At 24.9% G+C, this 24,244-nt stretch overlaps 1 protein-coding gene across 4 annotated transcripts in view; it reads left to right on the top strand.

Annotated features, from left to right (window-relative positions):
• Nucleotides 1-24,244, top strand: part of LOC145842201 (uncharacterized) — a 65,780-nt gene that overhangs the window by 3,378 nt on the left and 38,158 nt on the right. For 2 of the 4 annotated variants that reach the window (XM_082949611.1, XM_082949609.1), the window contains 25 exons: nt 372-458; nt 607-693; nt 881-949; nt 1,433-1,519; nt 1,667-1,753; nt 1,951-2,037; nt 2,491-2,577; nt 2,726-2,812; nt 3,009-3,095; nt 3,547-3,633; nt 3,780-3,866; nt 4,052-4,138; nt 5,963-6,049; nt 6,268-6,315; nt 6,487-6,573; nt 17,207-17,383; nt 17,613-17,714; nt 18,919-19,038; nt 19,405-19,533; nt 19,860-19,954; nt 20,041-20,209; nt 20,590-20,770; nt 22,970-23,094; nt 23,392-23,505; nt 23,757-23,939. In XM_082949611.1, coding sequence (XP_082805737.1) covers nt 372-458; nt 607-693; nt 881-949; nt 1,433-1,519; nt 1,667-1,753; nt 1,951-2,037; nt 2,491-2,577; nt 2,726-2,812; nt 3,009-3,095; nt 3,547-3,633; nt 3,780-3,866; nt 4,052-4,138; nt 5,963-6,049; nt 6,268-6,315; nt 6,487-6,573; nt 17,207-17,383; nt 17,613-17,714; nt 18,919-19,038; nt 19,405-19,533; nt 19,860-19,954; nt 20,041-20,209; nt 20,590-20,770; nt 22,970-23,094; nt 23,392-23,505; nt 23,757-23,939 — 2,643 coding nt within the window. Of the gene's footprint in view, nt 1-371; nt 459-606; nt 694-880; nt 950-1,432; nt 1,520-1,666; nt 1,754-1,950; nt 2,038-2,490; nt 2,578-2,725; nt 2,813-3,008; nt 3,096-3,546; nt 3,634-3,779; nt 3,867-4,051; nt 4,139-5,962; nt 6,050-6,267; nt 6,316-6,486; nt 6,574-16,451; nt 16,575-17,206; nt 17,384-17,612; nt 17,715-18,918; nt 19,039-19,404; nt 19,534-19,859; nt 19,955-20,040; nt 20,210-20,589; nt 20,771-22,969; nt 23,095-23,391; nt 23,506-23,756; nt 23,940-24,244 lie in introns of those variants that run through there. The other 2 variants (XM_082949610.1, XM_082949612.1) reach the window with 2 other exon arrangements.

Genomic DNA, 24,244 nt, shown 5'->3' with positions numbered 1-24,244 from the left:
TGGTACCTTTGTTTGATGTTTATCTGCTAATATATATTGAAATTTATTTTAGCATCACGTTTACCACGTACAACAGGTTTCAGTAACCTTATGAAAATAATAGATAAATTTAATAAACAAAATCTTTTGTGTTGTTTTCAAAAAAAAAATATAGGATAAAAAATACAATCGTTCATATTCTAACAGTTGAATATATATTTTAAATTTAACTAGAAAAAAAACATAATTTTACATGCATTACACAAGTTGTTTTAAATGAAAACACTGTTCAAAGCTGTAGGTTCTTGTTTAACGGATCGAACTTGGTAGTGAGTCTTAATTTCTAAATCTTTTATAGAAATACATAACTAAACTATTAAGTCATATTTTAGGTATATCAGAAATAGATAATACTACAAAAGAAATAACTGGAACTCCAGAGATAACTACATCATCAGCGTTTGATATCTTAAACACAAGTGAGTTACAAAATACTTTTGTATGGTTTTGTTTCGTAAATTGTTATAACCGACAACTATTTTGAACTATACTCACATTTATCAGCGTTTATCGAAATGACCGTGTTTTCTCAAATTTGTTATTTTAATTTATAAGGTGATAATTTAGGTAAAGCAACAATAGCTAACACTACACAAGAACTACTCGTGAGTAAAGAGACATCTACACTCACATTGCTCAATGCTACTTCACCAAGTAAATATTAAAACAATTTCTTAGCTTTTATTTTGTACTTTTATTTTAGCTTGTATTTTAAAAAACACATACACTTATCTAACACTTCTTAAAATTGTACGATTCTTTTATTGGTTATTTTGGAAACTTCTGTAATTATAATTTTTTCTATAAAACTTAATTAGTGATTTTACTTTTAACTTTTAAGCTCAATCAGAAGTAGGTAATACTACACAAGAGTCATATACATCACCAACGTTTAATATCTTAAACACAAGTGAGTTATGATTTTTTCAAAACATAATCTCTGCGTTTTTTCACTTGATAAATATCATTTAGCAGACTTAATTTTGTGTAAATAAAAAGCTATAAGTATTTGTACCTTTTTTAGACAATTATCTGCTAATATTATATATTGAAAACTTTTTTATTTAGTTTTACCTTTTCCTCGTAGAACAGGTTTAAGTAGCCTTATAAATATAACAAACAAAATTTAATAAACAAAATGTTTTGTTGAAATTTCAAAAATAAAAAAAATCATATAGGAATACAATAATAACCGTTGATATTCTAATAGTTAAACATATATCATGTGTTTTATTTAGAAAAAAAAAAACATTTGCATTACACGAATTGTTTTAAATAAAAAACACTGTCAAAAACCGTATATTCTTATTTAACGGATCGAATCTGGTATTCAAGCCTTAATTTCTAAATCTTTTATAGAAATACATGATTAAACTATTAAGTCATATTTTAGGTATATTAGAAGTAGATAATACTACAAAAGAAATAACTAGAACTCCAGAGACAACTACATCATCAACGTTTGGTATCTTAAACACAAGTGAGTTACAAAATACTTTATATGATTTTATTTCTTAAATTGCTATAACCGACAACTATTTTGAACTGTACTTACATTTAATAGCTTTTTTCTAAACTAGCGTGTTTTCTCAAACTTGTTATTTTAATTTATAAGACGATAATTTAGGTAAAGCAACAATAGTTAACACTCCACAAGAACTACTCGTGAGTAAAGAGACATCTACACTCACATTGCTCAATGCTACTTCACCAAGTAAATATTAAAACAATTTCTTAGCTTTTATTTTTTACTTTTATTTTAGCTTGCAACTATTTTGAAAAATACATACACTTATTGAACTACTTTGATTCATTACTTTATTAGATTTTTTGTTTGCTTTTAGGAAACTTCTATAACCATACATTTTATACAAAAATTAATTAGTTATTCATTTTAGTTTAACTTTTAAGCTCAATCAGAAGTAGCTAATACTACACAATATTCAATTGTAACTTCAGAGACAACTACATCACCAACGTTTGATACCTTAAATACAAGTGAGTTATAAAAAACTTTGAAAAATTTAAACTCTGCGTTTTTTAAGCAGAATTAATTTTAGATAAATAAAAATTACATTGTTTGTACCTTTGTTTGATGTTTATCTGCTAATATATATTGAAATTTATTTTAGCTTCACGTTCACCACGTACAACAGGTTTCAGTAACCTTATAAAAATAATAGATAAGTTTAATAAACAAAATATTTTGTGTTGTTTTCAAAAAAAAATATAGGATAAAAAATACGATCGTTCATATTCTAACAGTTGAATCTATATTTTAAATTTAACTCGAAAAAAAAACATAATTTTACATGCATTACACAAGTTGTTTAAAATGAAAACACTGTTCAAAGCTGTAGGTTCTTGTTTAACGGATCGAACTTGGTATTGAGCCTTAATTTCTAAATCTTTTAAAGAAATACATAACTAAATTATTAAGTCATGTTTTAGGTATATCAGAAGTAAATAATACTACAAAAGAAATAACTGGAACTCCAGAGACAACTGCATCACCAACGTTTGATATCTTAAAGACAAGTAAGTTACAAAAAAATTTTATATGGTTTTGTTTCGTAAATTCTTATAACCGACAACTATTTTGAACTATACTCACATTTATCAGCGTTTTTCGAAATGACCGTGTTTTCTCAAATTTGTTATTTTAATTTATAAGATGATAATTTAGGTAAAGCAACAATAGTCAACACTACACAAAAACTACTCGTGAGTAAAGAGACATTTACACTCACATTGCTCAATGCTACTTCACCAAGTAAATAATTAAAAAAATTCTTAGCTTTTATTTTTTACTTTTATTTTAGCTTCCATCTATTTTGAAAAAACATACACTTATTGAACTACTTTGATTCATTACTTTATTAGATTTTTTGTTTGCTTTTAGGAAACTTCTATAACCATACATTTTATACAAAAATTAATTAGTTATTCATTTTAGTTTAACTTTTAAGCTCAATCAGAAGTAGCTAATACTACACAAGATATAATCTTAACTTCAGAGACAACTACATCACCAAAGTTTGATACCTTAAATACAAGTGAGTTATAAGAAACTTTTAAAAATTTAAACTCTGCGTTTTTTAAGCAGAATTAATTTTAGGTAAAAAAAATTACATTGTTTGTACCTTTGTTTGATGTTTATCTGCTAATATATATTGAAATTTATTTTAACTTCACGTTCACCACGTACAACAGGTTTCAGTAACCTTATAAAAATAATAGATAAATTCAATAAACAAAATCTTTTGTGTTGTTTTCAAAAAATAAATATAGGATAAAATATACAACCGTTCATATTCTAACAGTTGAGTATATATTTTAAATTTAACTAGAAAAAAAAATAATTTTACATGCATTACACAAGTTGTTTAAAATGAAAACACTGTTAAAAGCTGTAGGTTCTTGTTTAACGGATCGAACTTGGTATTGAGCCTTAATTTCTAAATCCTTTAAAGAAATACATAACTAAACTATTAAGTCATGTTTTAGGTATATCAGAAGTAGATAATACTACAAAAGAAATAACTGGAACTCCAGAGATAACTACATCATCAGCGTTTGATATCTTTAACACAAGTGAGTTTCAAAATACTTTTATATGGTTTTGTTTCGTAAATTGTTATAACCGACAACTATTTTGAACTGTACTCACATTTATTAGCGTTTTTCTAAACTACCGTGTTTTCAAACTTGTTATTTTAATTTACAATATGATAATTTAGGTAAAGCAACAATATTCAACACTACACAAGAACTACTCGTGAGTAAAGAGACATCTACACTCACATTGCTTAATGCTACTTCACCAAGTAAATATTAAAACAATTTCTTAGCTTTTATTTTGTACTTTTTTTAGCTTGTATTTTAAAAAACACACACACTTATCTAACACTTCTTAAAATTGTACGACTTTTTTATTAGTTATTTTGGAAACTTCTATAACTATATTTTATTTTATAAAACTTAATTAGTGATTTTACTTTTAACTTTTAAGCTCAATCAGAAGTAGGTAATACTACACAAGATACAATTGTACCTCGAGAGACAACTACATCACTAACGTTTGATACCTTAAACACAAGTGAGTTATAAAAAACATTTTGATGTTTGCATTTTGTAAACTCTTAAAGACTTCATGTATAGTAAGCTGTCAAATAAGTATGCACTTTGAACACAGCGCAAAAATGCGTACCCAACCGGCAGTGCGTACCTAAAAAATTTCGGTATCAAACTGTATATTTTAAGATTAATGCAGACATGTTAAAAGCTACTGAAGTTTAAACAGACTCCTAAAGCAAAATCCTCTTAAACAAAAGTTTGCATTGTAAAAAAAAAAACATATTTATGGAAAGTATATTGGAACTCTTGAATATTTTTTTAATACAAGTATATATACGAAAAAAAAGCTAAAAATATTTGGTCCTAGGACTTGGTGCACAAAGAACCTTTCGGTTATCGAGTCGCACACCACGGATACATTTTAACGTCTTGTCCAGAAAAGAATTTATTTATGTACGTATGTTAATACATGTATTCACCCCACAAAATTATATAATCTTTTTAGATCCTTTACTTTTAAAGTTTACGTAGTACATACTAATAATTACTAAATTTAAAAAAATATTTATAAGAACATTGATCATGATTTTATTAAATTGTGTTGATTAAAAAAATATTAATATGATTTTACTCCAGCTTACTAATTATTTAGCAGTTTTTGTATTTAAACTGGTTGCCTTGGTAGAAAACAAAACAATAAATGACAAAATGATGTGGTGCTCTTAGAAAGTAAAATTGTAATGCTCGTAGTAGACTGTGGTTTCGAAAGCTAATATTGGCAGTAAAGAATTTAAGAAAGAGTGCCTAGAAATTATAATAATTATTTAAATTACTTTTAACAAAAGTGTGAGGCTCGATAATCGAAAGGTCTTTCTCCCCACCAATCAATTGACCATAGTAGTGAGATTTTACATTTTATTTCTTATTTTGTTTATATTACATACTTTTGTTTATCTAAATACTATTTTAAACTTTTATTCGCTTTTTAAGTTTATGTTTCAATCATTGCGTATGTAAATGTTAAACTCAGTGTTTGTTATTTTCGTCGATCTAAACTTTGTTCTGTATGACTTTTAACTATTTTTATCCCTAAATTGTAAGCATGGGATATGCAAGTTTAAATTGCATTATTTCTTATGTTCGTTAAATAAATTAACTGTAATATGTTTGTTTTAAATATTGGATATAACACAAGACTTGTATGTTTGTAATTTATTTTCTGGTATCTTAGCTGTGAATTTATTCAAGTTCAGTAAAATATAGACTAGTGTAAAGTATAATACTTTTGTATTACTACTTTTAGGTTTGTTTTGTTAATTTCGAATTAAAAAAAATATTGTATTAAGAACACAGCGTTTTACGGCTAAAAAGTGCGTACCATACCATCAGGTCGTACCTAGAAAGTGCGTACCTAGTTGGCAGGTTACTGTATTTTGATATAGAGCTTGCATTTATTTGACGAAACTTATATGTATCTGTACTTTTTAAAGATGTTTTTTCGTTAAGATTTTTTTTATATATAAGTTTTATACAATTTTTTTTCAAAAGTGTCGAGTTTAATTATAGATTAATCAAAATTAGCTTACACTACTAAACAAACAATTTTAGTTGATACACAGGTAAATTACCGCCTTTGATAGTTTATGCACAAAAAGAAAAAAAATATTTTAAAGGCTACTCTTCTGCTTTTTTACCAACAAGTGTTTTTAAATAAACTTATCTTGATATAACCATATATTTTGTTTTGATACTAATGTAGCTAGGTTTTTATTATTATATAAGAAAACTCTTGTAGTAGACTTTATATTCTTTCGTTTGTATTCTAAATATTTAAACACTATTTAAGGTCAGTCAAAATTAATTAGTACTACACAAGATATAGCTGCAAATCCACAGACAACTACACTACCGTTTAATAATGCTTCATTATCAAGTGAGTTTTTAAGTACTGGTTTAGTACTATCTACTACATATAGGATTATGATAATTAAATAAATTATGTTTTGCAATTTAAGTCTAAACAGTGAAAATTTTTACGTACTTTTTTTCATTAGTTTTTCTTAGTTACTTAAGCAATTGCAAAAAAAGCATTTTTAAAGTTATATGAGCAGTATTTTGCCCTGTTTTATAATCTTTTAAATGGTATTTAAGGTCAGAAAGAGACGACTAAAGTACCTTTGCTCAATGCTACATCACAAAGTAAGTTGTAAAACACTTTTGAGCATTTTAATTTTTTTAATTTTTTTACTCTGCAACTACTTAAAAAAGCTTACACTTACCTAAAAAAAAACTATATGTACGTTTTACTAAAAAAACTTGAAATTTTCATACAAAATTTTATTTTAAAAAATATTTCTCTACTATTTTTAGTTCAATCAGAAGTAGTTAATACTACACTAGAAATAGTTGTGAGCAATGATACCACAACCTTACCGCCTATTGATGTTGTTATACAAAGTTAGTTATAAACCGTATTCTAAATACTAGTTGTTAATTTACTTTAACCGATAGTTTTTTTTACATTAGGCTTACAATTATGAAAATGAGTTATACATTTAGCTTTAATCATTTTACTAATAATATAATACTTAATTAGATTATTTTTGAAATTATTTATTTAGAAGCCTTAACTACTTTGATATTTAATAAGTATAATTGATAGATTTACATATATTTATCTAAAGTTTATGTTAAGTTTAAATTTTAAAATATTATAACTTTGTCCTTTTGATAACGAACTCGACATATTCAACTTTTATTTTACTGTCAAAAATAAACACTTACAATTAAAATAATTGTTTAGAAATAAGCATTAAGTGAGTTAACAAAATACCAAAAAGTTTTATTTTTTTTCGAGCGTAAAAAGTTAAAAGTATTTTAGCAAATATAGTATTACTTGAGAATGTCAACCAATTTACTTTTCCGTAATAAGGTAACCAAAGCTAGCTGTTTGTGTAATTTTTTTTTAAAATTGCAAAAACATCTTAATAAGCAATAGTAATGAAGCAGTATTGTTATAGTTTTTAAGTTAATTGAATTTAGTATATTTTTAATTTATTTATGGTAATTAAACAAAAATGTTCTTTTTCTTTGTTTTATTTCTAATAGCTGTTTCTGTATTTAAAAAAGAAGACAAGTCATAACTTACGTTTTATCGAAATTTTAGTAAACCTTACTAAATTTATAAAGTTCTTTTTAATTTTCATCAAAATCTCTGTAAATTTGAAAAATATGTAGTTACTAACTAGACTATTTAGACCAAGACTAAAGATTTAAAATACATAAAATACTAAATTAAATGAAATTAAGTCTTAACATTTGAGATAATTTTCAAAGTAGTACACGTAAACATTAACTTTTAAACTTTACAACTTTAAATAACTAAGTTTTTTAAAATGGTGGATTATAAATCACAAAAAAGTAAAGTATATTTATTTTTACATCTATTGAAGTTTTAAGTATAAATATATCTTAACTTAAAGTAAACAAAAAATACATCCATATTTTTTAAAGAATTTTCTGAGCTGGTAACTAATGTATTATTGTAAAAAGTATTTTGTTTATATAAAAAAGAATTTGATAACTTTTTCTAGCTAAAAAGAAGAAGTAATGATGTTAGATTGTGTTATTTTTATTTTACTTAATTATAGTCCTTTGTTACAGTATCTAAAAGTTGTTAAAACTAAATTTTCATAAAAGGTGTAAAAAAAAAATGCAGGTACAGTAAATAATATTTAAAAGGGTAAAATAAAGCTGTTTTATCTATTGAAAATTAGTTCTAGTTTAACATTTAATGGTGATCATACCACTTCGATCATCAAACCACAAACTTTCGGTAGACTGAGACAAGAGTTTTGCTCTTATCCGTAAGAACATGCTTTTTTTGATAAAATTGATTAGGCTACTTAATGTTATTTAGGCAAATGACAAAAAGGATACTTAGACATATTAATCATGTTTAATAATATTAAGAAATAATCTCTTTGTTTGTACAAGCAACATTGATTGTTATCAAGCTTTCTTATATTCTAATTAGAAATATTAAGGTAAAGTAAACAGTTCTAAAATTAATTAGTGCGTAGAGTCTTTTAAACAAATTCAAAGTGTCAAATAAAAAAAGTAAAGAAGTTTATTCTAAGTGACATATAAAAAAAAATATTACAATTTTTAATGTTTTTTAATTCTGTTTGTTAAATATTAGAAGTTCTTTTTATAAAACTTTTGTTAAAAGATTATTTGTTCAAATTTAAAACTTGTTTTGTTTTTACAAACTTTAGTTAGAAAATTACAAATACCTTTTTAGAATAATAACAATAAGTCCAAATGACAACCAAACTTATATAAAAAAAAACTCTTTTGAACTTTCTCTGAAGTGTTTGATTTAAGAAAGGCGTATTTAAAAAAATAATTTAAACACTAGGTGTATGAAGAGAGTAAATTTTAAAGTGTATCTACTTTGATATAATTGTTTTAAGACTTACCGAAAACTGATTTTTTTCCATAAACACGCTTTGAATAACTAGTTTAAGGTCTAAATAGATTTTAATCTTAATTCTTTTAATTGTTAATTTTGTATCGACCTTAATATAATAGACTATGTTTAAAAGTATTCAGTATTTTAGAAAAAAAAAACAGTTTATAATTAGTTATAACATCGCATTTACTTCGAAACACTTATCACTTACATTATATGTTGTACAGTTGATGGACCTAACAAGTATTTTTAAGTATTATTGTTCAGCTAGTTTATTACTATTTTATACAGAGGTAATTTAAAGTTTTTATTTAGATGTGAAGTAAGTTATGTTGTTTAAAATATCAACAAGTTAAATGTCAATATTAAATGTAACTAAACACTTTTATAAATAACAAGTTAGATAAAATAGATATTTATTTTGGTCAAACGTGACTTTATACTTTTTTAACAACTATAAGAGTAAACTTTTAAAAACTTAAACGTACAATTAATCAACTGAAGAATAATATTTAGATTATTAGTCTTAAACTCTTAAATTCTAATAAAATTTATGTTATTTAATTATACATTAAATTTTTTAATTTCATTTTAAGTTCATTTTTAGATTGATTAATAAATTGATGAAAAAAAAAAAAGAAATCAATCAATGTATTTCAAACTTTCTGCCTCAGTATCAACTTTGCTAAATATTCAAACTTTGCGATAACATATAATTGCGCTAACTATCAAATTTAGTCAAATACTTGTTTTAAGTTTATGCTATCAAAATAAATATTTTAAACCAATTTAATTTATTTACGGAAAATAAAACATAACAAATAAATAAACTTAGTTTTAATTTGAGATATAAAATAATAGTTTTACAGCTTAAACTTAAAAATTTAAAAGAACTAACTATGTTAATTTAAAATAAATAAGTCTAGTGTTTAGAATTGTAGTACACCATAAATTTTTAAGATTTAGCTATATAAATAAAATTTGCTTCAGAACACAATTACTACAAAAGACTACGTCTAAGAAAAATTGAACAGAAAAAAAAAACTTTCTTAAATTGCTTCATAGATTTTAAATAAGCTTAAAATAATATTTCTTAATTGTATTCAGCTTTTTCCAAACTATTAAAGTTAGGATTTATTTTTCAATTAATCCAAAGTTTCTATATTTTATAAATTTAAACTTTATAAATAAGTTACTAGTACTATGTTACAAATCACTTATACCATTATTTATCAACTTAATTTAACTTTTATACTATGGATAAAATGATTTTATTTTTATTGTTATTATTTTCAATTGAACGATAAAAAAAGCGCTTAAAAGTCTGGTCTAAGGACCTGGTGTACAAAGGAACCTTTCGGTTATCGAGTCGTAAACCACAGTAACACTTTTTTTTAGGTTGAAATTTTCAAGAACTATAATGAAAAGATAATTTGAAACTTTACTTATCTTTGTAGTTAGAATGAAAAACCAGTATTTTCAAACTGAAGTAAACAGTTTGTATGAGTGAATAACTTGTTAAAAAACATCTTTAATCGCAAACTAAAACTAAGATTTATAATTTTCGAACGTAAAATTTCATAAAAGTACTACAATGAGTTTGTTTTCGTGTTTGTATGATGAAAAATAATTTTTACCTTCAGCAAAATCTCAATTACTGTAGCTTGTTTTTCACAGATTAAATTTTTTGCTTCTTATATGAATAATGACAATCACTATGTTTACAATTAAACAGAAACTAATTTTGGTGATTTTAGAATATTCGATTGAAAGTTACGCACTGAAAATATAAAAGCATATATTTTTAAAACATCTTGTTCTTATTGTAGTTTTGGTTAGTAACAAGAAAAAAAGCAAAATATACATTTTTTTTAAATTAAAAAAAAAATAAATTAAAATTAAAAGTTATTGATTGTAAACAGACAAGCTTAAAATTTACAAAACGTAAAATATTAAACTTTTGATCCGAATATCGTTTTGTATATTCATCTTAATTTAAAACGTTGCTTTGCATTAAGCCTAGAACGAAACTAATCTAATTATTAAATGATTTAAAACTATTTCAATTAGTGTTATAATTGCTTTTTTAAAGAACTTTTTTTTACAAAACTCTATGTAACTTAATTTTCTTCTATTCTAACAGTTATCTATCTTAGAAAATGTTCTTTTTTTTTTGCCTTTAGTTTAATGATAGTGATAGTAACCTAAAACGGTTTAATGTGAATTCAAAATCTAAAAGTATTGTTTACAGACTAACGTCTCAAAAACAAATATATTTTTGTAAAAATAAAAAAGTGATAATCTATGTATAATAGTTAGAAATAAGATAATAGAAAAAAAAGTTTCTATTTAAAAAGAAGTTACAAAATTACTTTGTTTTAAAACATATTTTAGCCAACTCTCAAAAAAATGCTAAAATTTTTGCTAAATAAAGAATTATTTCTAGCTCTAATTAAAAAGAATAGTATTTTATAAAAAAAAAAGAACAATGTTTATTGAGGGAAAAAATTTACAACTACTGGTTTTAATAGATTTTAAATTGTCAGAGCTTGAGTTTTAGAGTTGAAAGAGTCGGGTAACCTCTAAAACTGCTTCTATATAAGTTTAACTAAACCGTTTTTTGTATTTATTCTGAATAAAAACTTCGGTAACGTTTTATAGGTGTACTATGTTTTGATACTAATTTTGAATACAAGAGCTTAAACTATAAGTTTGTATGTAAATAATACTTTATCAAAATTCAACGTATTTATAATGCTTAAGTAAGTTCCTACAAAGTTAAAACCTTTGTTTATCGAAAAAGTTTTTGTAGTACTGTCAAATAAACTTTATATAAATTTTTTCATTTGTTTAAGTTTTAATGCGATAAACAGTTGTATATTTTTCAAAATCGCTAAACAATCTTGTAATTTTTGTTTTCGAAAAATTTTTAAGTTCCTTATATGTAGCTTAAAAAGACAGGGTAGAAAACTTACTTTCAACTATGGCGGGAATTTAAATTGAAGATTATCATTTTTGTAAAAGGATATTTCATAATATTCGTTTTTTACTTAAAAACTGAGAACGGAACAATTTCAAAATCTGATATTACAAAGAGATTGATGGCGAAAAAAATTGATTAAAATACTTACATAAATATATAGAGTATATAAGAATGTTTTGTAAATGAAAAGTAAGTAAATGGTAAGAAGGAACTTTTTTTTCAATTAAAGTTTAATGATGTTAAAAGTTAATTAAGATGCAGAATATAGAATATTTTAACTATGATAGGTTACTTGTAAAAATACTAAAGTTGTTTTTAAAATCATCTGCCTAGTTTATGTAAATTAAAATTTTCTTTTCACAGTTTTAGATTCATTTATTTTACAGTTTTAGTTTATTAAAATAGATAATTAAAAAACTTGTAATGTACTTGAATAAAATACAAGTGATAACTTTAGAAAACATATTACAACCAAGATCTACGTAGGTAAAGATATCATACTTCTAAATTTGTTTACTATTTTTAGTTCGATCTATTTTTACTCTGTTTTATTTAGATGTTATTACGTAAATAAGATTTAAGTTATGTCTTTAAAAAAGTTCCTTTTTACGAAAAATTGTACAACACCTAATTAGAATACAAAGATCTTCTTATAGTTTTCAAAACTATGAGCTTTTATTTTTCAAATTATGAAATAGCTGTTGTAACTTCTTTTTTTAAGTTATCGTTTCAATAGTAAATGTACTGTAGATAAAAACTTTTATCTAAACAATATAACTAAACTTTAAATAAATATTAATTAATACAGAAGTTTTTAAAACTTATACCCATATAATAGATTTTATAATTAGTTTATAAAACTTTAAATTTAGAGAAGAAAAAGCATGCGAAAAAATTAAAATGTACTATATAGTCTTAAAATATAGTTACTGTTATTTTTTTCCACTGAGATCAACACAATAATTTTTGTTTAAATAATACTTAAATTTTGTTGAAAATTTTAAAACTTATCAACGTAAAGGAAAATACAAAAAAAAAATGTCGTAAACTTATATTTAGAAGTGATTATTACAGAAAAGTATGACTTGTATCTTGAAAAAAAAAATTATACATTTTTTTCAAAACTTTTAACTACTGTTTAAAATCCTACACTTAAATGTTTAATTAACTTTTTTTCAAAGCTCTTAATAGTGAAGTATTTTGTACAAATATATAGTTTTTTAAAAACTATCATTTTGTAAACATAAACCAGTAAAAAGTTAAAACGTACAAACGAAAAAACTTGAGAAGTTGAATATAACGAAATTAAATCTAATGGGAAACTTACACGAAATTTTAATCTTGTTTGATTCTTTTTTTGTTTTTTTAACTAAATGACTTAAAGTTTCATGAAGCATGGCTAACTACAAAAATAAATTGTTTTATTTATAAAATAGAGCAAAAAAACTTATGTGTGTATTTAATTTTTGTTCAAAAACTGTTCGAATAAAATAGGTGTTAAAAATTAACAATTGCAAAAGGTTAGCGTTTATTAGTGAACTACGAAGGTGCTTGTTTTTTCTGAAAGTAGCGAACTATTTTACACATAAATTTGTTTTAAATAGAGTACATTCATATTTAAAAAGTTATAATTCTTTATAAATAAGTTATTTTTTTTGGAAAAATATAGTTGATTTTGATTTAATTCTTAAAACTAAATTGCTAATGAGAATTTCTAAAACTTATTTAACTTACAAAACTTTTTTAATACGTAAAAAACTAAGTTCTGCATTTTAGACTGTAACCACAAACGTCAATTCAAAAAATAAAACAAACTATAGTTTTGTGTTATTTTCTTCTATACATATTTCTTTATGAGTCACAATATTTTCCTACCAATTTTTGACGGGTATTTCTAATATTTCATATAAAATATATGTGTTGAGTTGCTTTAAATAACAAAACTTAATTTTTAGGGTCAAAAACTGTTTTATTACATAAGTTTCTCTCGTTGTGTAAAATTTTTATTGTAACAAACTAACCATACTATTAAATTGATATCTGATAAATTGATTTAAACATATACTTCTCGATAAGATAAAATCTCATAACTGTTTAAGCTGAGATAAATATAAAACTAAGCAAAAGATTAATAAATAGAAATTTAAAAACTATTTTGATAGGTTTATTCTGTGTAAACTAAATTAAGTAGTTCTCAATACATATCTTTTAACTTGAAGTGTAATTTATACAAGCATACTTAGGTGTTAAAATATATTAAAGATATAAAAATTTATCACAAGTCATAATAAGATAGAAGCTATATTAATACTGTATTATAAACTCATCAGTTTTAAAGAATAAAGTTAAAAAGCCAAGTAAGAAAATTGAACTTAACATTGTTTTTAAAGTTATTCTGTACTATGTAAATATAACAGTTATCTATTGAATGTAAATTAATATTAATTGTGAGAATTTTACTCGTATCTTTTGTATAAAAGGTATCTATAATAAGATAAGCAGCAAACTAATTAAAAAAAAAATTTTTTTTCTAAATATTTTTCCACATATTGTGTTTAAGATCACATAACTTACTATACAACCAGTAGTGAGTTTTTAGTTACATTTGTTTCAAGAGACCGTAATGTACTAGCTAAACAATAATACTATAAAAATAGTTGCAAAATCTAACAATTGCTCAGGACGTTACTACAGCAACGACAATGGTGGCAGGTCAAAATGGTTTTACAAATGTATTCACAACTAAAAAAGCTTTAAGGGGTTTAGAATTAAGAATTTTCTGAAGCATAACTATTGCACTTGATATTTTTAGACACTAAAAAAAATGCATACGAAAAATCTATATTTAGACTTACTATTCTATCTTATTTTTCAAAAAAATATTAAAATTGTAAGCTTTAAAAGTAATTTATTCTAAATATTTAGTTAGTTGCAGTCAAACAAAATAATTTGATTTACTATTTTTTTCAAAGATCATTATTAAGTTGTGTATGTGTAGGACTATATGCAGTTATTGTTATTACTAAAAGGTAAAGTCAAATTTTACACCTTTCGTAAATTAATAATCTAATTTAAAGTTAAAAATATTAATGAACTGAACAATTTTACTCATAAATATTTTTTCAATGAACATGCTTTGAAAACATGATGCTTTCATATTTGTGTAAGAAAAAAACCAACTATAACTTTAAAAGTACATTTTTAATTTAAAATTATCGCATCATTTAGTTTGGTAGTAAATAATTTTTCTTAAACATTTAAACAATAAAATAACTGTATTTGTTTTCAACATCAATGATGTTTAATTTAGAAAAAAACATTAATTATAGTATGCCACCATTTATATTTAGTAGTTGATCGTTTTGAATTACGATACCAAAGTCATACGTAAATACTTTTCTTTCGTGGTGCTCTACGCATTGATAAGTCTTTGAAGTCTTAAAAACCTTTTGTTTTGTTTCAAAGCGTCAAAGAGGCCAGTCACCCACAAGGCGTACAGGGCGTTTTTATAAAGTAGAAAAATATTTGGAAGTATGTTAGAAAATAGAATAAGATATTATTTCATGGATGGCTGGAAGCAGTTCACGCCGAGTGACTTTGACGTTCATTGTTGCGCTTATTTATGTAAAAGTTTTGCGCTAACGGGTGTAGTCCTAAAAGGATGGCTGCGTAGCTGATGTAAAAAGGTCGGTGACCTGTTTTTTTTTTCGGTTTTGTTAGTTTAGTCAAAGATAGTTAGTTGGAACAGTTTTTTTTTTAGAAAAAGAAATTGTCTCCTAAATTATTTAAAAAGAATGAAGTACTATTTTTTTTCACATTGAACGGTTAAAAAAATATTAAAAAGTACATTTTCCTAGTTTTATAATAGTTTATTCGCTTTTATTACTCAATAAGAAAATATTAGTAGTTAAAGAGTAACTTTTAACTTTTATTTGTTAAAGAAAACAGCTTGTATTGAAAATATTAAGTAAAGATGTCAGAATATTTTTATTTAACTTAGTTAAGTAAATGTAAAAAGAAATAGTAGAACATATCAATTTATACATTACACGATTTTTTTACAAATAAAATTTTTTAAGAACTAGTATAAAAATAAAAGGGATTTAAATAATTTTTACTACTTTTCGTTAATTGTAGTAAAATACTTTAGCTTAAGTTTTATGTCATACTAGAACAATTTGCAAATATTTTAATTGCTTTAACCTAGTTTCAATAAAACCTTAGTATGAAATTGTTTTTGTTTTGAAAATTTCAAATGGAAATTGCTTTTGTTTTTATGATTTTTTGTTAAAAGGATGACTAAGGAAACACTTATTTGTAAACAAATTAAAATCCGAGTAAATATTTCTTTAAATAAATTAAAACCTCAACAAAAGAGAAAGTAAATCTCCCCCATTGACCAAAGTATTTCACCAGTTATCTTTCAATTGTGAAGCAACCAATCATCATATTTTTCTAAATCCTAGGCCACACCCGTTCAAAATTTTTCAGACTCGCCTTCATTGTGACGTCATATAGTCCGTCATAAAAGTACGAAAATAGAGCTGTCGGTTATTTACGAAGTTTGACGTCGGAAGCTTATAAGTCTAGTATTATCAATCTTTTCAAAACAAGTTTTATTTAAGTTTGAACTAGTTATTTGTTCCTATTATGAGTTGAGTACCTGTAATTAAAAGATTGTAGTTTTGTCAGTTACTTAGAAGTCTTAATATAACTTTCAAGTAACTTAGTGTTGTTCTGAAGTGTAGTTTTACTAATTGAAAAACCTAAAGTTTTATTACAAAAGTAATGAAATGAATACATATTTGTTAACCTTGTTTTCTCCGTTACGTTAGTTTAAATATTACTGAAAACATTTTTAATTTTTATAAACTTACAGATTTTTTTGATAAACCCAAAAAATGAAATTCTACGTTTTAGAATGTGACCAAAAAAGTAGAGTCCGAAAGAAAAAACATACTTTGTCTTTTTATTTATTTGTAATTATATCTCTAGTTTTAAGTGAGTAAACAAAACTTCTAAAGTATAGATATTGTAAATAAAGTAATTACTAAACCAGTTTTTCACACTTATTCTATGTGAAATAAGCTATTTTTTTTTACTTTTTTATCGTTTAACATATAGACCTAATTTATTTTTTTATTGACACAAATAAGTTTTGTATTTAAAGAAACTTTTTTTCACTATTAATTTTTAGTAAAAAAAATTCCTAAAATATAAAATTAAGCGCAATATATTTTTAATTAGTTTTTATTTAAAAGATTTAACATGCTTTATATATATATATTTTTTTTGAAATTTAAAAGATAAACTTGTAGTACTTTATAACATTAGTATTATCGAGCTAAGAATTAAAACCTTTTAAACTTTTTAGAAATATACTTTTTTCCAGTTGTGTTCTGTTTTGACTTATATTTTTTGTGGTTTTGGTTAATTAAAGATTATGTTTTATTGTCCTTTTTTTTGAAGTTAATTTATGTTTTAAAACCATCGATAAATGAGTTGAACTCAAACGATTTTGTAAATTTTCGAAACTGTCTTTTATAGAAAATTTGATTATCTCTATACTTCACTGCATGTTCAAAAACATTATACAATTGACTAAATATTAAACCGAAAAATATAATTGCTAGATCCAACAACAGCTCAGGATGTTACCACCGCAACGACAATGGTGGCAGGTCTCGATGGTGTTACAAACGTCTTCACAACCGAAGAAACTTTAACAACAGCTGAAGGTTCTGCCTCTGGAGATGACACGACCACTCCTCTGCCAGACGTCACTACTGTTGAAGTCACAACTACTAAAGGTTTTAAGCGTTGAATGAAATTTCGCTCAAAACTAATATTGTTTGTTATATCAAACTTACTTGTATAATTTCGTTCATACATAATTTTTTATACTTTTGGTTATCACTCTCTAGTCTTAATATTTTATCTTTAAGACAATCTTTGCGTATAAGTTATTACCAAGCCAATTAAGGTATGACATTTTTAAAACTTATCAATACTATATTGACTTGTATTTAAACTCAATAGTTTCATGTACAAATGACTCTTGTGGTTTGAACGAATTCTGTGCCACCAGCGGAGATTGTGAATGCAACGAAGGATACACACTCGACGGGCTCACGTGCTCTGGTTTGCAATGAAAAATATTTATGTTTATATTGACTTAAAAATCTAGAGTAATAAGTTCACGCAAGTTAATTAAGTTTAAAAAAAGTTTTTGTTTTTTATAATTACTTTTTTTTTTTTGATCAAGTAGGTTTTACAGAAAAAAGACAATGAGTAGCTTTAAAGATAAATAAACTTAATTTTTTTTTAGAAAATTAGAACTAATACAACTAACAATTAATAATTTGACTTAACTTATGCTAAATACTTTTTTTTTTAATGTCCAAGTAATCTTAGTTTGACATACTTGAAATTTAAGCAATTTTTTTTGGAAAAACACTAAAAGCACTAAATTTTTAGTTTTTTTATTTAATATAATTCTTAAGAAGCTTATAAAAATAATCTTAGAGCTTTAAAACATAACAGTTTTTTTTTAAATATTCAGCTGCTGCAAAAATCTTCAATTCAAGAATTTTAGACTTAAAGGATTTAGATATAAACATTTTCTGTGCAAATAATCATTTTAAAACTGTGTAATTACTTTTGATTGAGCGCAAAATAGTTTTAAACTTAAATTGCATTGACGCAAGTATGAAAAATTATAAAAGACTTATTGTTTTGCACAACCGTGATAAAGCTAATATTTTCTAGTTTTTGTGCTGTAGTATAAGTTAATTATCAAATCTTTTTAATACCTCACAAGAAAAAACGATCTATTTTTTAGTATAACTTATATAGAAGTATACTTTACAAAAGTTATTTTAGCATTCATTTCTGTAGATGTTAGTATTTATCGTCTAGTTTTTCTTTACATTTATAACCTAGTTCTGTCTTGTCACATACATTTTTTTTAATTTCAAAGTACTGTAAAGATAGCTTAGTCATTAACAAAATATAGCGCTAACTTTGAGATTTTTCTAAATAGTTTCAACCTGTTAATATAACATTTTTGATTAAAAATTCTTTAAAAAATTTGTACTTAATGTCTATAGTACAAATAACAGATTGGAAAAATATTTTTTTAATGGTTAAAATAAAGTATTAAAAAAAGTTAAAAGAGACCTCGTTTTCATATGAAACATACTTGGAAAGTTTTGTAAGTAAACAACTATCCTTTTTTTGTACAAAACAGAAGTAAAAACAAAAGCTTTTAATGGAGCGACAAAGTTAATATATCATTTGTACAGTACACTTAAAATTAAGAATAACCACTTTGACTTGTTAACAGACGTCGACGAGTGCAGCGGTACGAACGACTGCGACGCGAACGCAAGCTGCAACAACACAGACGGAGGATTCACTTGCGAGTGCAATAGTGGCTACGACGGCAACGGAACTTTTTGCAAAAGTCAGCTTGTTGTTTTTGATATTTCAAATAAAGTTAATCTATGTCTAAGTGATAAGAATTTTCAAATAAAACTAACCAAATAACTATTAATTTTTTCGCGTTTTTCGAAAATAGCACCTAAAAAGGCAAAGTAGTGAAGTATAATACTACAAGTGTTTAAGTTTAATTATACAGTATCATTTTTTGTGTTCTATTTTTATAATTAATAGGTTGTAATTTGAATAGGTATGCAAATGTTTTTTAAAGCTCACAAACTATCAAAATATTAGTGTCTGCATAATATGGTCAACAAATTAAACAAAATGCGGTTTTGTTTTTTTGAATTTTCTAAAACAAATGAACTTACATTTTTATTTGCAAATAAAGACATTGATGAGTGCTCAAGTTCCGATCTGAACAACTGCCACGTAAATGCCAACTGCAGTGATACGGAAGGAAGTTTCACCTGCGCCTGTAACGTTGGTTTCTACGGTGACGGTGTAAACTTGTGTAACGGTAAGCTTTTATACGTGTTCACTGGAAGTATTTATCACTTATTGTTTGTTTTTGTCTAAAGTGTTTTTACTAAAATTAAGAACAAACTAACAATTTTAACACTTTTGCATGCTTAGCCGTGGACTTTGGTAAGTTGATTTTTTCAAAGTTAAAACAAACTACGTTAGTTAATAGGATATAAATTTTAAAATATTACACTTAAAAAAATGTGTTTTAATTTTTATACTATGAGTAAACTACCTAAATAAATTCGATGGTACAGAAAAATAGTATGTCATTTTTGAAAAAAAAAATTACTAACTGATAAAATTACCTAAAAAATGTAGAACTTCCTGTATTGAAATCGCCGATGGTACTATCAGTCGGTCGAACCGAAGCGAGCATACTTTTAGACGATCTTTACCAGCACGAATCATACCAGGTGACTTAGGGATTTCAACTTAAATGCATTCTACGTTGTTTTCTGGCATATAGACTTGACTATTAAACTAAACTTAAAAATTTCAGATATTACTGGAAAGCGATACGTCTAGAAGGCTCGAGACAAAGTCATTGTCCGATTTAGATGATTTAAGTCCCAATACAGACTACCAAATATCTGCCCGTGTTTTGAGAACAAACGGGTTTGACATAAGCTCAACATCAAAGTTTGGACCTTCGTCTACCTTTAAAACTGGTAAATCATTAAGCTAGATATTAGTTTGAAATTTTCACACTTGTTTAGCGTGTTGTTAAGTTGTTAGTATTGTTAAATGTGAGAGAAAAAACAGTTTTACTTTTTTTTGAGTGAAATTTAATTAACTAAAATTTTATTTTAAGAATATGTCTTTGGCATGTAAAAAACACATGTATTTTAGCTAAGAATATGTAGAAGTTTTATATTTATATCATAAGTATAAGCAAATAACTTTACTATGGCTAAGTATCGCAGGCGAAACTTTATGGTAGAATTTGAGGAAAGTTTAATGTCAAAAAATTAGCTTTTTAACAGTATTATATCGTATTAATGAAAACATTTTTTGCAACTGTTAGAAAAGTATACACAATTTAAAACAGAGCCGATAGCCGTTGCAGTTGCAGCGACAATAAACGAGCCGTTCATTGACGCATTCAACGACCCGACCTCGGCTCAGTACATTGCTTTCGTACAAGACTACATTCAAATCACCTTTTTGTCGCTTCTCAACAGCGGATTCAACGGACTGGTCGTGATATCGATTCGCGTTCTTGGACTAAGGTTATCATTAAGTACCGACCCGGACAGGTCAGCATGAATTAGTTTGCACTCGAATCAAAATAGTTTGCAATTTGTGAAATTAACTGCAAGTTAATATTATACCTAGTTGAAAAATTGAAGTTTTTGTTAAAATCTAAAAATTAGTTTTTATGTTTTGATAAAAGTTTTAAAAACTTAATCTAAAATCAAAAATTAACAAACAGTTTTAAACTTATAAAACTTGTAGAAGTCTTACAAATTTAAACTATTTTTTCAAGCATTTAAACAAGTTCTTAACGGTTTTTAATAGTTAAGTTTGAAGAAAAAAAAAGCTTCAGGCATTACAAAAGCTAATAAAAACAGTCTATTAGAAAAGAAACTTTTCAAAAGATTATAACTAGTCAAAGGTGTCAACTAGATGGTAAGACTATTTAAAAAAATTCAAAGTTATGTGACTAACATTAGAAATTTTAAAATAGTTTTAAACTAGGCCTTTAGATGGCATAACAAACTTCACACCATAAAAGTGAAAAACTGTTGGTGGAAACTAAAATTTGCATGAAAATAAAATCAAGTCTTAATGCAATGAGAAGAATGAAAAAAATTAAAAAAATAATAAATAACTACAATTAATAAACGAGAAACCAAAAAATTGTTTGAGTTGCGTTAATTAATATTTATACAATAAGTACTAGTTTTTAATATATAGCTGTTTTTATTCGTCAAACTATTTTAGATTACTCGAACTACAAAAAGTCGTTAAATGTATAATTAAGTGAAATACTTTATAAAGTTAAACGCAAAATAAGAGAATAAAATATACTCTAGCTTAAAAGACCTTAACTTGTACTTAAGTGTTTTTTATAACTTTCGAAAGTTTAAAAGTTAGTTACAAAAAACTAACTAGATACCTAGTCATTACTAACAAAAGTTAAAACATTATTTATTTGTATCGAAAAAATAAAGAACCGTTTTAGCTACTATTATAAATGAAATATATAGAAAGGTTAATTTTTATCTTAATTAAATGTATTTTTTTACTTGTAATAATTTATTAGCGAACATTTTAACATAAATTTTTCGTAGTATTTGGTATTTGTATAAGTAAAACTGTTTTAAATTTTATCAACTTGCTGTATAAAGCTTTAAGCTTGTTCTCAAAAAAATACTTTAAAAAATTCTTATTTTGTAGAAAAACTGTTTTCTTTGCAAAACATTTTAGTTAAACAATAAAAAATTAGTAACAAATACCAATAACTCGGTCTAAACCCTATCGTAAAACCTTAAGCTCTGTCAAAAGCTAAACCAAGTCACAGTGTTTTACATTATAATACTTGACTATTAACAAGACTATGTCACCTATTTATCATAACTACTGAAAATTAAAATTGTACTTACTCTATTATTTTTAATGACAAAACAAATACGCTTCATAGTATCTAAAATTTGACTTTTTTTTTGACGATACTAGAAAGAAAGTACATTCTCATACTTTTTGTCCAAGTTTTTTTAAAACTTAAATAAATAGATTCCTTCATGAGTTTTAAATAATAAATTTACCAGTGAAGTGGGCTTCTGATTTATTTTAGTTATGGTAAAAATAAATATGAAAAAATAGTTTTTATTTTATAATTCTAGTGTTAAAGTGAGGTATAGTATTTTATATAAAAAACGTGTTGTATTCATAAAATTTAGACAAAAGCAAATGTTTATTTAAATATTAAATTACAGTACTTATATCTTTTAGATAGAATTATTAGATAAGATAATAAATATAATTTTTAGAATTAAAAATAAACGACTTAAGAAGCAATAAATAAAATATATCTTTTAGCATTAGTACAAGTAAATTAATGACAACATTTTTGTGTAACTTATAATTTTACTGATTAAAATGTATAAATAACAAAAATATTGATTTTAACTAAAACCAATGCCTGAAGAATGTTAGTTAGTACTTCAGACAACAGATACTTGTTGAAACAAACAAATTTTATTAAGCAAACCATCTTGAAACTAATCTTTAGATGAAAACTAAAATTAAAATGCTGTTTATAAAGTTTAAAGGGAAACTGTATATTTTTAAAACATAGTTATTTTAGTTTACATAGTCTTTAAAAGCTAAAGAGTAAAAATGATTCTTCTGAGGCTGTAGAGTAAATTTTTCAAGAAAAAACTTTATACCAACAGCATTTTAAACTAGTTTCTATAAAACTTCAGGCCTGGTTCGACTGTCGCTTCTATGGCGATTGATACCAACAGTACAAACGAAACAATGAGCATCACAAGCGATAACATCACAGACGCTGTTGCCGCTAACACCAGCTTCACAGCAGTCGATACTTGTGAGTAAGCTTATATAACTACAAGTTTTTTTTTCCTGAAACTATTGTTGTATGGTTTAATGTTCAATGAATAGTTTCAAATATTAAGTGCTTGGCTAATTTTATCAAGCTAAAAATGGTACTTTATTATATTCGTAAAGTGTTTAACATAAGTTTGTTTTGATATATTTGTTTACTTTTTGTAGATAAAAGCTTTACAATTTTTGTTAAATTTTGTTCATTTACTTTTTATAATCATTATTAACAATATCTTTATGTTTTCTTAAATTACAAAAAAACATTCTATGTCTATTACAGTCTCAAGTGATGATCTACAAACACCTAACATTACAAGTGTGACTGTAACCGGGCCCCTAACAGCTGTAATTAATTATACTAGCATAGAAAATGCAGAGGAGTACATTATAGAAGGTTATTTTGTTGCCGTTTTGTATAATTTTAAGTGCCCCAAAAAAAGTTTTAAAGTTACAATGTAGCTTTTGCTATAAAAACTTTATTTTCAAACTATCTAAACCTAGTCTGTTTGTTCACGTTTAATTACTTATACAAGTTTTTATTTGAAATAAAATAGTATATAGCGTTTTTTAATTGCACTTTAAATAAGCGTGTGATAAAACAAAAAAAAAAACAAAAAAGTGTCAACACTAAAACATTGAAAACAGTAATCTGCAATGACGAATACACGAACGAATTTAGGTCTGAGGTAGACTTTGTTACCGTCACGGCAAATTCTTCAAACGCCATTTGCTCAGTAAGAGTCCAGGCGATACTATTACTTAGTACTGGTGCTTCCAAAGATGCAATTGTTCCAACGGATTTCAGCAGGTCCGCCGAATACACGACACGTAAGCTCTGTTATCTGCTTGTTTGTAAACGCAAAGCGAGTTTAAAATATTCAGTATAGTTCGGCACACACAGAAAAATCAAAACTTTGATCTTTGAGTACAACTTGCAAACAAGACGATATTTAAAACATTATAAACTTAAATTTTGTATAGTTTTTATGTTTTCTAAATTAAATTTTTCAAGAAATGTTTTAAGGCTTGTAAGCATCTACTTTTCTTTCGACACTTGTTGTGCTATGAGAAACATTCGTAATTTTTTTTTTTTTAATTCAACATATTTTTTAGTAAACTGTAAATTAAAAAAC

This window comes from Thalia democratica, chromosome 8, assembly GCF_965202585.1.
Source record: "Thalia democratica chromosome 8, ktThaDemo2.hap1.1, whole genome shotgun sequence".
Taxonomy (NCBI): domain Eukaryota; kingdom Metazoa; phylum Chordata; class Thaliacea; order Salpida; family Salpidae; genus Thalia; species Thalia democratica.
Note: the sequence above shows the minus strand (reverse complement) of the source record. Positions and strands in the feature narration are given on the sequence as shown.